This window comes from Equus caballus, chromosome 3 (genome assembly GCF_041296265.1).
Source record: "Equus caballus isolate H_3958 breed thoroughbred chromosome 3, TB-T2T, whole genome shotgun sequence".
In the NCBI taxonomy this organism is placed as follows: domain Eukaryota; kingdom Metazoa; phylum Chordata; class Mammalia; order Perissodactyla; family Equidae; genus Equus; species Equus caballus.
The window spans coordinates 119,383,263-119,398,998 of NC_091686.1; the positions used below are offsets into that span (position 1 = coordinate 119,383,263).

At 45.5% G+C, this 15,736-nt stretch overlaps 1 protein-coding gene across 1 annotated transcript in view; it reads left to right on the top strand.

Annotated features, from left to right (window-relative positions):
* The window catches only part of STK32B (serine/threonine kinase 32B), a 337,581-nt gene that overhangs the window by 209,413 nt on the left and 112,432 nt on the right, over nucleotides 1-15,736 (top strand). The window contains exon 4 of the mRNA XM_023638366.2: nucleotides 10,324-10,497. Coding sequence (XP_023494134.1) covers nucleotides 10,324-10,497 — 174 coding nt within the window. The remainder of the gene's footprint in view (nucleotides 1-10,323; nucleotides 10,498-15,736) is intronic.

The window sequence follows — 15,736 nt, forward strand, 5'->3', positions numbered from 1 at the left end:
CTTAATTTGAATCAAGTCCAATTTACCAATACATCCTGTGACTAGTGCTTTTAATATCCTGTTTAGAAATCTTTGTCTTCCCTAAAGTCATGAAGATTTTCTCCTGTATTTTTTCTAGAAGTTTCATTGTCTTACATTGCATGTTCAATCCATCTGAAATTGATATTTGCATATAATGTGTGGCATATGTCAGAAGTCATTTTTCCCATTTGGGTATACAATTGATGCAGAACCATTTACTGAAAAGACCTTCCATTTGCCACTGGTTAAAATGTCCCTCCCCCTTTTTAAAAATAAATCAAGCGTATGGCTGTAAGTAAGCTAGACTCTCTGGGAGCCTCAGTTTGCTCCTTAGTAAAATAGGCATTGTTGTTTATTCTTCTGAAGTTATCGTAGGATTATAGGAGTAAGGATGTGGTACGTGTTCTCATTCAGTGTGTGTAACATCAGAATGTTAGCATTATTCCTTTCGTCACCCATTCTTACAACCAGCATGCCTTCAGGCCTCCTGTGTGCCACCCTCTGTGCCAGGTGCCTCGTTCACTCGAGGGAATCCCACAGAGACAGGAACACGATTTCTGTTGTTTACTTATGTATCCAAAGCACCTAGACCAGTGTCTGACCTATAGTTGGTGCTCCATGAATATTTGTTTAATAAATTATCTTCTGCATGTGAGCACAAGGAGAAATGTATGCAGAACCTCAATGCAGCATTATTTTTAACAAGAAAAAAGTAAAAACAACTGTACCGAGACTCAGTAGGAGATAGATAAGTAAACTGGTTTATTTATAAATGATAATCTGATATAGGATAATAGCATATTAAAATGATTCAGATAATAATGAGTTTTAAATCAGTCAGACTTCAGAGCTTCAAAATACATGAAACAAAAATTGATAGCACTGAAAGGAGAAGCAGAAAAATTTGCAGTTATAGTTGGGGACTTCAATACTCAGTCTTAGCAGTCGATATAACCTCTAGACAGAAAGTTTGCAAAGATAAAAGAACTGAAAAACACCATCAACCAGTAGTAGCTAATTGACATTTACAAAACATTTCACCCAATAACACAGAATGTACCTTTTCTTCAAGTGTCCATGGAAAATTCACAAAAATATACCAATTCCTGAGTCATAAAACAAATCTCAACAAATTTAAAAAAATGAAATCATGATTATGTATTCTGACCATAATGGAACCAAACTAGAAATCAATAACAGAAAGACAATAGAAAAATCTCCAAATACTTGGAAATTAAACACAAACATCTAATAATATATGGGTCAAATAAGAAATCTCAAAAGCAATAAAAATACATATAAGTGAGTGAAAATGAAAATGCAACATATCAAAATTTTTAGGATGCAGCCAAAGCAGTGATGAGAGGGAAATTTATAGCCCTAAAATGCTCACATTAGAAAAGAGGAGAGATCTCAAATTAACAATCTAGTTTTGGTCTCAAAAAACTAAAAAATGAAGAGCAAAATAAACCCAAAGCAGGCAGAAAGAAGGAAACGATGAAGAGTAGAATCAATGGAATTGAAAAAAATCATTGAAACAGTAAGCTGGTTCTTAAAAAGAAATTAAAAGGTTGATAAACCTCTGGCAAGTCTGACAAATATAAGCCGAGAGAAGATACAAATGATGAACGTCAGGAATGAAACAGAGGCTGTCACTACAGATCCTGCAGCTATTTAAAGGAGAGTAAGGGAAATCTGTGAACAACTTTGTACTCATAAATTTGACAGTTTAGGAGAAATGGACCAATTCCTCAAACCCCACAAACTACCAAAACTCAACCAAGGAAACATGAACCTAAACAGTCCTATAGCTGTTATATAAATGGAATTCATAATTTAAATCTCCTAAAAGTGAAATCCCACGTCCAGATGATTTCACCTGAGAATTCTATCAAATATTTAAAGAATTAACAGCAATTTTCTACAGTCTCTTTCAGAAAGTGGAAAAGTGAATATTTCCCAGTTCATCTTATGAAACTTGTTTTACCCCAACACCAAAAGCAGATAAAGACAGTGTGATAAAAGAGAACTACAGACGGAGGTCTCTCATGAATAGAGACGGACATAGGAAGCACTCCAGAGGTGTGAATTACCGTGATTCCTTTCCCATTCTTTTATTCAATGCCCCTTTTTAAAGAATGCAAGTTACCCATTTCTTTTGGAATTCAGCCCAAGGGGAGAGGTTTGGCTCTATCTCATTTACTAAGGCACTGAGAGCCGGCTGGTCCGTTCTGCCTAGCCCTTTGCTTGCTTTTCACTGCGGAGGAGGTCAGAGCATTGTTCCAGGCTCAGAGTTGTCCAGGTGAACAGTACATTGCCTCTCTCTTGTTTTACATTTTTCCTCTCCATCCCTTCCATAGGTCTTACTTTGTTAGCCACTACAAAACCTTTAGAAGCATGCAGGATATAAATTAAACAAAATCATTCAGCCCCAGGAGCAATGTCCTACACAGATAGATAGCACTTTATGGTCTGCAAAGCCCCTCTGTGTGAGGGGCAGGTGAGTGGGGTACTGGACTTGCATGCTACCCTTGCATCATCCCACAATTTCTCCTGCCCACAACTGCCTTGGCCTGGGAAGCCGATGGTGTGGGAGAGTCTCCCCTTGCTGTCACTTGGCCTGCAGGAGGCCGATGCAAGGGAACCAGCAGCATTTGGCTTCCTAGGAAGGAGAGAAGGACAGGGTCAGCCTGGTGTGGACAGCAGTGAGGGCCTTGATGCATTGCTGGAGGATGCTTGTGGCTCAAGTCAAATTTAAAGGAAAAAAAAAAACCTCATTGTGAATGTTATTAAAGACTTACATGTATCAAGCACAATTCAGATTTGATAAGCTCCTTTTTATCTGCACAATATGAGCTGACGGAAGGCCCAGCATCCTATTATTGGATTTCTGTAGCCTGAGCGTGTTTTTAGCTCCTCTCTTGCTGGATTTTAAATCTCTGAGAAGTGCTAGAAGTGAGCATGGTGGGCGAGCCCTCCTTTCCGTCTGCTCCCCATCAGAGATCAGACTGGATGGGAAATGGTCTGAGGAGATGCTCAGTTCCTTGTCCCTGTGGGTGCCACACAGTAAGGACACAGGAGATGAGTGTCAGAGACACGTGTCTTGTCCTGCCCACTGGGGCTTCCAGAATGGCAAGCATCCCTGGGCACTTGCCTCCTTTTGCCTCAGGAAAAAAACGTGGAGAAGAGCATCTGTTTCAAATGGCCTATGGGCTTTGTGCTGCTGGAAGACTGAGGAAGGTTTAGGGTTTCCTGCAGAAGCTTCCTTTTTCTTTCCACATCACAGTTGTTTGATTGATGGTCTCCTGGGGCCAGGGGCTGCACAAAGTGAGATGAAGCAAGACATGGAGCTGGACCAAAGGGTTCCAACTTGGATTTTTTTCCCACTGTACACACCGCCTCTCTCATATGTGTTCTGTATATTTTCATATGGGGTTATCGTGGCTGTCCTTTAGTTTGCGAGCCTCCTGATGCTGGTGATAGAGGACATAACATGCTCCTGAAGAAGGAACCTGACCTAGGGGCTGTGGACAAGTCAACCTCTCTCGGCCTTGGTTTCCTCCACTGGAAGAATGAGGGCGATAGTGCCCACCACCCGTGGTTAAATGGGATGAGTTTTGAGGAATGATCAGGGGTTTGTGAATAGCACCCCTCTTCCCTACCTGAGTTTGCAACCAATTGAGAGACGGAAACTGGAGTCAGACAGATGGAGGTAAAAGCATTGGCTTTGTCGCTGACACAGTTGATCAGAGAACTTGGCTTAGATCTGCATCCAGAGGGGTTTACTATCACTTCAGCGCTGAAATGGAACCGCCCTCAAGGCACAGGATATGGGGGCATACCTACAAGCCCCCACTCCACCGGCCAGCCCCCCGCCATGGCAGAGAGCAGACTGCCTGCAAATCTCTGCGGGCAGATCCAGGGGCAGAGAGGGGCCCCAGAGGGTCTGAGCTGAGCACGCTCGCAACTCCTTCCCAGCTGGCTGGCCAGGCAGGTGACTCCTGCTCCCTGGGTGGGAATGAGAAGGCTGTGGAGAGAGGCTAGGGGAGTCACTGCAGGCGAATGGGAGATCCTGGTCTCTGTGCCAAGAGGCCAGAGAAAAAGGGGGCTCCCCTACTCAATGACGTAAATGCATGCAGAGCGCAGTGCCCCACACAGAACTCCTTCCCGGCCAACCCTCCACCTCCCGTCTTTCTGTCTGAAATAGCTCTCCCCCAAAACCTTCTGCGGTGGGCATAATCGACAGACCAACGTGCCACACAGACTATGGGGTAGCTTGGGTGTTTGTGACCCATTCATTCTGGAGTGTGTGTGATGCTCTGGTAATGTGCTAAAATACAGGCGGACAAGGCTAAACCAGCCATCCCTGTGCACAGACAGTTCGCTGGCCAGTGAGAAAAGGCCAGAAGTGAGAGGGTCCCATTGCGACGAGGCAAGTGCTGCCAGAGCCTCAAGCACAGATTCTGGGTTCTGGAGTTGGACTATTTTGGTTCAGCTCCCAGCTCTGCCATTTCCTGACATTGCTTAACCTCTGTGGGTCTCAGTGTCCAGATCTGTCGAAGGCGGCTCATGGTAATACCTACCTCAAAGGGTTCTTGGGAGAATGACATGAGTTAATATGCATAAAGTATATTAAGTATGTATGTATGCCTGGCACATGGTAGGCACCGTATCAGTGTCAACTATTTTTATTATAAGGCATGAAGGGACAAAAAGAGGGTCACCATCTCAGTTTTCCAGGGTTAGGGAAGGCTTCCAAAAGAGGGAGCATTGATCTAAACCAGGGTTTCTCAACCTCGGACATTTGGGACCAGATCATTCTGTGTTGGGGGCTGTCCTGTGCATTGTAGGCTGTTTAGCAGGATCCCTGGCCTCTGCTCACTAGATGCCAGTAGCATCCCTCCCAGCTGTGACAACCAAAAATGTCTCCAGACATTATCAAATGGCCCCAAGGGAGCAAAGTTGCCCCTGGTTGGGAACCACTGGTCTCCTAGGGAAGGAATGATGGACACGAGTAGAGAGGAGGAAGTAGGGGACATTATGAGCAAACGGGTAGTGGGGAGACAGTGACAACACTGAGCCTCCTTGGGAATGTAAGGTCCACGGCCCAGGGCAAAAAATGGATCTGTAGCAATGTGTCCTTCAGGGGACTTTTCATGGTACATGACATCAAACTCCAGCCCCCTGTGATTATCGCAAACTCAGCTGAACTATCTAGGGTGACTTCTCCCACTGAATCCCAGCCTCTGACACGAGGCTGGGTGCATGGTAGAAGCCTACTGAGTATTTGGTGGCATGTGCGTGGCCTCACATTTGTGACGTGGTCCCTGAGCTCACTCACCAGGTTTTCTCTAAACTTATCCTTTCATTACAAAAGCTCATTGGTGAGCATGACACCCAGACCCCTGTGCTCTGGCCCGTGGAGCACTTTACAGTGTGCTTTTACAGCAGTGGACTTCGATGCCAACAGTTTACCTTTTCCTAAACAATTGGTTTTTTTCTTTATAGACCCTGAATCATAGGCTGATCATGTTTCTCACTTTGCTCTGGTTGCTGGGAAGGTTAGAGACGTATTTATGGCTGTTTCAGGAAAGCACGCAAGATCTTTGGGCTTTAATTGCATTATTTTTGCCTGCATCCATTTTCTTGAATTCCTTTTTTATTCTTTGACCTGATCTATGGCTTAGTTATTTTTAATTTTATTATGTTATGTGTATTTCACAAGTCACTTTTAATCCTTTTTTGGAACAAGATAGGAAATTAATAAATTTTTTAAAAACAAACAGACGTTGGGTTCTTCGTGGGCTCTGTTTCAATGTCCAGCCCAGGACTGATGCCTCCCCAGCTCCTGACCTTCTTTGATCTGGCAAGTTGAGCCTAATTACCCAGATTTTTCCATAGGCCAGCGTGACTGCGATAGAGTGTAGGTTTCTCATTTGTGATCTCCATCATTTCCATGACAATGTGCAGCATTATCGTAGGAACATAATTATGATTCCAGTCCAAGAAGAAGCAAAGAAAAAATGACACAAAGCTGTGGAATAGCGCAAAACTACAGAGAGATAAAGGAAAGGTCATTCTCTGTTCTCCGATAATAATATGGAGTCTCCTTGCGAACGTCGTGCCCGTGGCCCTGGGCGAAAAATGGATCTGCAGCAAGAAAAAGCCGTGCCCAGAGTTATTGCTCAAATTATGGTTCTCTTTGCATTTTGAATTTCCTCTTTAGAATTCATTCCGGTCTGCAAGTTTCTCTCCTAAAAATTCATGTTGCTCCTTCAAGGAGTTCTGATGGAATATTGAAGGAGATGCCCTTTGACATTTTAGCTGTGAATTGGGGGTGCAGAATTCACTGGTTATTAATGTAATGTTCCAATAGTCTGTCGACTATTAGAATACAAATTGAGCATCTGTAGGAGGCATATTATAGCTGATTCCTGTGGTTTCTTTTTGAGCATCTAAACCCCTCTCTCCAGTGGCAAATACTTGAGAGCATGATCAGATGACTCTTTCAGTTCCAAGTGATAGAAACACGATGTTAAGTAGCTTAAGTCAAAAAGCACAGTCATTGCCCATGTGAATGTAAAGTCTGTAAATGTAATGTAAATGTAAATGCCCAGACTAGAGCCAACGCCTCCAACAGGGCCTCTCTCTGTAGTTAAGTCTCTGTCCTGCTCAATTCTCTATAGCTTCACTCTACAGATGGGTCTTATCCCCATTTGGGGCAGCAAGATCCCCGACAGCCTATTAGTCATAGCTTCTAGCCTACAGACCTAGAGGAAGACGTTTTTCTTTCACATCCACACACTGGTCTCAGGAACCCTCGAGGGGTCCTGATGAACCCACATTGGAGGTGTGTACACTTCCAGGTCCGCCCAGGTCATTTATTTGCTCATATCGGTATCGAGGAGGAGGAGCAGGAATCATTGGGCAGCTCCAACACGAACACCACCAAGGGTGAGGAGGGAGAATCCAAGGTGAATCATAAGTGGGAAGTGGAGGGCCTTGTGAGACCAGGCTTTCTACAACCAAATGATGCCTCTCGTAAATGCTTCTTGTAAAAACCGCGTCATCATACAGGGCCAGTATCACCATGATACCAAAACTACGTCATGACAACGGTAGGTAAGAAATTGGGGCTAGTGTCACTTGGAACGTTACATGCAAAACCCTAAATGAAATATTGGCCACCTGAATCCAGTAAGAATATATATATACACAAATACATATGTGTTTCTCTACCAGGTAAGGTTTAGTCTAGAAATGTAAAGAGAGTGTAATGTTTAAAAAAAAAGCCAAAACCTCTGCACCCACTCTTGACGAAAACGTTTAGCAGTCTAAAAAGCAACTTCCTTAACTGGATAAATGATAATTATCAAATATCTACAACAAACAGTTTACTTACTGTGAAACATTTTATTAAAGTCCAGAACAAGATAAAAACATCTGCCACCACCTCTTACAATCAACATTTTACTCAAGGCCTTGGATAGTGAAATAAGACAAGAAAAAGAAATAAAAGGCATAAGGATTGGAGGAATATAACCATGGCCAGTTTTTTGCAGAAGATACAATCATCTTCATTTAATAAGTAAACCCAGAGCATCAGTGGAAAATGTATTAGAACTAATAACTGAGAATTCAGCCAAGTTTTTAGATTCAAGATAAACACACACTTTTACCCCAGCAACGATGAGTCAGTAAACCTATTTTTAAAAGATTATGTTCACAGCAGCAATAAAAACTATTAAAAATATCAGAATAAAAAAATATATATGCCAGACCTCTAAGGAACAAATTATAAAACATTACTGACAAACATAAAAGCAGACCAGGATAAATAGATATTTCGTGTTCATGGAAAGGTTGGAAATGTTCAATATTGTGAAAATGCTAATTCTCTTTAATTTGTAAATTCAGTATAATTCCAACAGAAGTCAAAGCAGAGTTTTCGAGAAACTAGAATTGTTTATTCTAAAATGTGCATGGAAGAGAAAAGGTCAGACAACACAAGTGGCTAGGACCATGTTGAAAGACAAGATTGAAGAGTGGCGTTTACTGCACGGGCTGTCGAGGCCGTTGGTTAGCTGCTCCAGTGTGTTAAGAACTTCCTTGTTTGATTTTCTCTCTGTGCTCACGTTGACACAGACATGTTAACCAGATGGGTCAACCTGGAACAGCTGTGTCTGCGAAAGGCCCATGTCCCCAGCGTGGGAGCCTACCTTGGGGGCTCCGGGCAAGTTTTATTTTTTAACTTCTTTGTTGACATCCAACTACTCCTGCAATGCATCAAGTGGAGCAGAGGTCACATGCCAGACTGAGCTTGGGCTTACCCTGAAACAGACATAAAGTCCAGCTGGTGGCCTCCAGGTGGCTCTGGACCACTCAGCAAGCTGTGGACCACCTCATTTCTGCCTCAGAGGTAGCCGTTCCACTGGACCTGAAGTGAAGCTGAAACAGGAGGGAAGAAGCCATTCCAGGTCACCACCCTTGGATCATCAGTGGCTAAGATGCTGGAAATGGAGGAATGGGAGGCACTGTCCCCAAGACCTCACTTCCCCAAGTCCTGCAGTTCCAGCGCTCCAGGGTCATGCTGTCCTTCTGTCTGAGTCACAGTCGCTGTGCGTTCTGGACCTAATGCACCCTGGTCTGGGGACTCTCTCGACTCCTGCCACCCACCCCACCTGCTAGAGAGCTAGCTTCCTTCCTCCACGTGCCCCACTGCATCCCACAGAGACTCCTAGAGCCCCTGTGCCCCTGCGTGGCCTGTGACTGTTGACTTAGCTCTGCTCTCCCAGGGGACTGTGCTCTCCATCAGAGTGAGGATGTTTTCTTTGTCCCAGTTCCCCCAGCACACAGCCCAATGCCTGTTGCAGGGAACGTGCTCTGTAAGCATCTGGTAAGTTAATGGTTTAAGGGCGTGATAAATCTCCCCCTCCTCGTTACCTTGATTCTGAGCACGTGTAACCAGCAGGTGAGATAGAGGAGGAGAACAGTGACATCTGGGAGGATCCCAATCTCTGTAATATGGGGCTGGCAGGACTGGATGGCATTCAAGGTTCCTTCCAGCCCTGGAATTCCCCATCCTGTGAGCACATGGCTCTGTCACCTCTCCTGTGACCGAATCTGGCATCAAGTTCCCGCCCTGGGGCTGCCCACTCAGGTTACAGAAACAGTATGAGTGTGTTACAGCAGCATCCCACAGTGTGTAGTGGTAAGAGTGCTGGGGAAAGTTGGGGATCTGGGTCCTCGTCCACACCCTGCCATTGGCTCACTGAGTCCCCTCTTTCCTCGGAGCCTCAGTTTCCTCTTCCCCTTCGAATGAGAGGAACAGCCTGGCTGACCCAGGTCTAATATTTGAGGATCTGAGACACAGGTTGAAGCTTCCGAGATGACATTCTGTCGTTCCGTGATTGTATCTCATCATTCCCTTATGTTCCCCGATTCTGTACGGAACGTGACAACATTTTGTGATGTTGTGATTCTACTTACAATTGTTTAACACCACTCTCAGATTCTATATCGTGGCTCTTCAGTCCTCAGGAAGCCTAAATGCATTTTTTTAAAAATAAATTCAGTACTGTGTCAGTTCTTTATTGCTGGGGGGAAAAAACACAAAAATCCCACAACTCCAAAACTTAGTGGCTCAAAACACAACCATTTTATTATCTGGTGTTGTGAGTTGACTGGGCTCAGCGGGGCAGTTCTTCTGCTCCGTGTGAGGTCCACTTGCTGCAGTGGAGTATCCGGATGCCCAAGGTGGCCCACTCCCAGGGCTGCAGTTGGCGCCGGCTGTCACTGGTTGCTCAGCTGCGGCTGTTGACCGGAGCACCTTGGTCTTCCTTCTCGTGGCCTCTCCGTGGAGCCTGGGCTCTGGCTGGGTTCCGAGAGGAAGTTTAAGTAGAAAGTGCCAGTTCCCTTAAGTCCTGGGCTTGGACTGGCCAGAGCATCAGTGCATTCAAGAGTTGCAGAAAGAAGCTCGTGTGGGGAGTGACAGGTGTGTGGGGAATGGAGGAATTGTGGGGGAGGGGACACATCTTTGGAGACTGGCTTCTGCAAGTCTGAAACAAATCTAATTAAAGCATCTACTAAAAATGAAGTAACATGTTGGAGGCTAGTGTTGGTTAAGATGCCATTTGTCTGCCAGAGCCTGGGGACTAGCACTCTGTCAACAGTGCGCTGTGACCTAGGCAACATCAGTGCCTCTCTGCGCCTCCGTTTGCTCTTCTGTGAAATGGGGGCATTGGTCTTGGGGTGTTGGAGTCGTCTCCGTGCCTAACCTCCTCTGTCCCCCTGTGCTCCCAGGTACTCCTTCCAGGACGAGGAGGACATGTTCATGGTGGTGGACCTGCTGCTGGGAGGGGACCTGCGCTACCACCTGCAGCAGAACGTGCATTTCACCGAGGGGGCTGTGAAGCTGTACATCTGCGAGCTGGCCCTGGCCCTGGAGTATCTGCAGAGGTACCACATCATCCACAGGTAAGCAGGCCACTAGAGGCACACCTGGGGACGGTGCGTGCTGGGGGTGGGTGTGTGATGGGAGCAGTGTGCTGCGTGGGGAGAGCGCGTTCTCACCAAGGTCCTTTAGAAGTGGCCGGGCACGGAGGAAATAAACAGCAGAACAAGCTTATATCGCTTTTCCATTCTCTACAGACAGCCTACTCCGTGTACCCCGCTCTCTTGCTAAACCGCTGCATAGAGACAGGGCTGGTGGTTGCCCTTGGCTTCTCCATTCCAATGTGTCCTTGGGAGGCTGGACTCTTCTGTCACTCTTGTCTGGGGTTAGAAAGGTCACAGTGGCATCCATTGGGAGCGTGAGGGATTCTGCTCTCCTCCTTTCCGTACTCTGAAATCCACGCTGTGCACCATGGGGATTCCTTCCTCTTGGGAAGTTTCAGTGCTGGCTCTGGGCCTCGGATGCAGGCTCTGAGTTTCTGCTGCCTCCTCAGGGCCCTTGCTTCTCCCTGCCTGTGCACAGCACTGCCATGTCCAACCAGGTTAGTGGAGTGAGTTTGACTGCAGAGGCAGGGGCCCGGCAAGAAGCTTCGGAAAGCGATGGTGTCATTAATGAAGTCTTCTCACTGACCGCAGAGGAGGGTGCTGGCGTGAGCGGCTCCAGATTTGTTCTGCCATGGTCTCACACTGTGCCTGGCTGATCTTCTTCTAAGTTACACAGTTTTGGAAGACTTGGGAAAGCCAAGGAGTCGAACTTCTAGGTAGAGATGGTAGATTAAGCACACACACCCCCTTACATTCTCTCCTTTCTAAAACCTCCATAAAATGACAATAAGGAATGTTTGAAAAATGATAAATCCACAAGGATGTGGAAAACTAAAGAGAAGACTATAGCAAAACATCGGAGGGGATTGGAAAGAAGATGCAGACTTAGGTACCAAATGACTCAGGATACCAGAAATCGGATTTTAAGTTGTCACTGGGAAGAACCAAGAACTGACAGGCCCTAAAGAACCCCCAAAGGCTCAGGGATTGACAGTAATCAGCATCTATGGGGGAGGGTAAAAAGAAGGCTAAAATAATAAAGTGGAGTGTTTGAAAGCCTTTTAAGAAGTATTGAGAACCCCAGATCCGCTTACCCATTCTGAGTAACTGGATGGCTGCCCCTTCCTCACCCAAGCAGAAGACGGAAAGTTTGTCCCCTAGGAGAGTTCTGGACGGAAGGACATCAAGCCTGCTTGTGCTGGGATACTGTACTGAAAAGAGCAAGTCTGACTAGACATATCCATACCAGCTGCTGAAATAACGCAGCCTCCCCCGTCCCAGCCGGCTCGGAGAGTGGTGTCTCCAGGCCCTCATCCTCCAGGGGAAATCTGAGTGGTTTTAATGTGCATGTGACTGAGCCAAGAGGAAAGAGATTGTGACGGCCGAGGCTCCCCCTGACCCCTTGGAGTGTAGTTCACGGTCAACAAGCCCCACTCCTTTGCTGTAAGGTCCCAACTGGGTTAGTGACAACCAAGGTTTACCAGACATCCAGGGAAATCTTCTAACATGAACACTGAGATGCAAACAATCAAATGGCAAAAGAAGAAAAACTTGAAATAAACAGAGACTTTGCAAGGAGAAGAAACTATCAAGAACTATGATCAGTATTTTCAGAGGGGTAAAAAGATTTTTGCAATTGTAAAATAAGAAATACCATATTTATTTAAAATCCAGAGAACAAACATCAGGGCTCTTATTTAAAAATGTGAAAGTAGAAATTAAAAACTCAAAAGATGTGTGGAAGGATGAAGTTGAGGATATCCCTTATATAGGAAAATAAAAACACAAATAGAAAATATGAGAGCAAACAAGAAAATCAGAGGACCAGTACAGTCATTTCAACATCAGAAAGAGAGAGAGGAGAGAGAAAACATAGGGGAAGAAATCATCAATGAAATAATTTTTAAAAATCTCCTGGACTTGAAATACATGAGTTTCCAGACTGAAGGGCCTGCCAAGGCTGCTGTGCAATCGCTAGAAACAGACGGACATCAAAACAGACCTCAGATCCGATAAGCATCCTCAGAAGAAGGCGAGTTCACAAAGGCTGAGGAATCAGGAGAGGTTTGGATTTGTCAAACCCTGGAAGGCAGTGGAGACATGCCAATCAATCGGATGTGTGGGTGTATGTTTTTACAAGTTCAAGGTCTCAAAAAATGTGCCTCTCATACAGCTTTTCTCAAGTAGCTGTTGGAAAATGAGAGGGACTCCACTAAAGTGAAGGAATAAATCAAGAAGGAGGGAGAAACAGAATACAGAAGGCTGGAGCTCCAGCAGAGGAGAGGCGCACGGGAAACCTCCAGGAGATGGAGAATGGGGTTCAAGGATGTCATGTGCCGAGGGGTAGACCGTGACCGGCTCTGATTGGAGGGACAAGAAGACCCTGGGAGGACCTCTTCGGGAGGAGCGAGCTGACAGAATTCCTGGTGCATCTTGCTGCCTTGAGAGGAGATTTATTTAGTAGGTAAGAAATCTGAAGTTGAACAGATGAAAAGATCAGGGAAAATGCCTCAGTAAATAAAAGACAATTCTTAGCTCCAAGGAATGAAAGTGCTGTACAGGACATGGTCTGTGTGCAGTAGTTTACTACGTGAAGCCTCTCTGTATGGCATCCTTAATCATAACCACCTAAACCCTGAAAACGGATCTAACCAAAGATACAGTAATACTCCACTGGGGACACAGAGGATGGGAAGGATGAGCGTGTCTCCTGGGGGCTGGAGGGGAGGGAAGACTGCTCAATCCTCATCCTCCATAGTGGGAGCCCACAGAGAGCCTGAAACTGAAAAGTCAAGCAGGAGTCCCATACGTCTGTCATTTAGTGATAAGGAGCTACCTAGCAAAATTATAACCCGAAAGGGATGAACGGATGGAGAGGGAGAAATGGAGGGGGAAGTGGTAGGGATTGTTGCCGTCTCGTAACACAACTGGCAGAACTATTTCTTTTGTTTGTGAGGAAGATTAGCCCTGAGCTAACATCCACCACCAATCCTCCTCTTTTTGCTGAGGAAGACTGGCCCTGAGCTAACATCCGTGCCCATCTTCCTCTATTTATACGTGGGATGCCTGCCACAGCATGGCTTGCCAAGTGCTGCGTAGGTCTGTGCCCAGGATCCAAACCAGTGAACCCCGGGCTGCCAAAGCGAAGCATGTGAAGTTAACCACTACACTGCTGGGGCTGGCCCCCAGAGCTATTTCTTTCAATTATTTGCATGTATAATTTTGATACAAATAATAACATACACAACAAAATGAAAAAGAAGAAGAAGAGGAACAGGAGGAGAAGGAGGAAGAGGAAGGAGGGTAGTAGCCAGAGTAGCACTAGTAATAGTAGCAGCAGTGGCAAAAGCAGTAATAGTAGCAGCAATAGTCGAAGTAACAGTAGTAGCAGTAGTAATAGTAGAAGTAGCAGCAGCAGCAGTAGTAATAGCAGTAGTAGTGGTAATAGTAGCAGCAGTAGTAATAGCACCAATAGAATTAGCAGCAGTAGCAGTGGTAGTAATAGCAGCAGCAGCAATAATAGTAGTAGTAGTGGTAATAGTAGCAGCAGTAGTAATTGCAGCACCAATAGTAGTAGCAGCAGCAGTAGTGGTAGCAGCAGCAGCAGCAGTAGTAATAATAGTAGTAGTGGTAATAGTAGCAGCAGTAGTAATAATGGTAGTAGTGGTAATAGTAGCAGCAGCAGTAATTGCAGCACCAATAGTAGTAGCAGTAGGAGTAGTGGTAGTAATACCAGCAGCAGTAATAATAGCAGTAGTAGTGGTAATAGTAGCAGCAGTAGTAATAGCAACACCAATAGTAGGAGTAGCAGTAGGAGTAGTGGTAATAGTAGCAGCAGCAGTAATAATAGCAGTAGTAGTGGTATAGTAGCAGCAGTAGTAATAGCACCAATAGTAGTAGCAGCAGTAGTAGTGGTATAGTAGCAGCAGCAGTAGTAATAATGGCAGTAGTGGTAATAGTAGCAGCAGTAGTAATTGCAGCAGCCCTAGTAGCAGCAGTAGACATAGCAGTAGTGTTCGTAACAGCAGTGGTAGGAGCTGTAGCAGTAGTAGCAGTGGCCCAGTAGCACAGGGATTGCTCCATGTGATGCACGGAGGATTTACTGAGGGCCCGCTGTTCACTCTCTCGGTCACTCACTAGCTTTTGTACACAGGCCTCCTGGCTCTGGGCTCTGGGTCCGTGGCACGGTGCTGCATTTGTTAAGGAAGGTCACCCCAGGCCGGTGTAGCCTCTGCAGGCTGGCTGGGCTTCTTTGAAGGTGTGGAAGGGAGCGCACTCCTTACCGGGCTGTTATTCTACTGTCATTCATGAACGATCACAGCCATTCCCACACGCTGTGCCACAGACCATCTGTCTGCCTCGTTCCCCCAGACCCTGAGTCATGTGGACATTGGTGAGATGGATGCCAACTTCCCAGAGCGCAGCCAGGGATGGACCAGGCAGAAAATTGAACTGTCACCTAAGAGCATGTCAGCCACAACTATTTCATTATATTTCAGCAAATGTTTTTAAGTCGCTCTGTGTGGCGTCATCTGCCCTCGGATTCCAGGCCTAACTTGGAGAAAAGGAGCTATCCAACAATTTAGGGAAATTTTCTAAAGTCCACTAGGTAAATGGAATTACCTTACCATTTCTAAAGTGATAGGCTCGGCAGAGATGTGAGTCAGTCTTTTTTCCTCCCATATGGTTCAATAAATCCCTTTCTCAGTGTGTGTGTGTGTACAGACTTGAAATTATGCGTGTCTACACAGTGTGCATAGGGATATAGGATAATGCTGTGCAGTGTTTGCATTAACTCAACAGCTGAATTTATAAATCTCCCACCGCATATGTGCCAGACACTTTGATGCCGTATTTTATACAGACAGAGGGATGTTGTAACCACACTTGAAAGTGGTGGAATCATTCCACGAATGCAAGCCTGGGTTGGGTTGCCAAGGATTTTTATCTTCCGTCTTGGTGGATTTGGGCAAGTTACTTAACTCCAACTACTTAACTTCTGGACCTCCGTTTCCTAATCTGTAAAATGGGCCTGATGACACCTCACTCACTGGGCTTTTATGCAAATTCCATGAGAAAAGGTTCATAAAGGATTTAACGGTGCCTGGCCCCTTTTAGGTACCTCATTCCTCTTTCCTTCCTCTGGGAGAACTGTCTTTGAAACCAGGTGTTTAATCTTTGTTATATACGCAGTGGTGACAAATCTCCATCCTTTGAG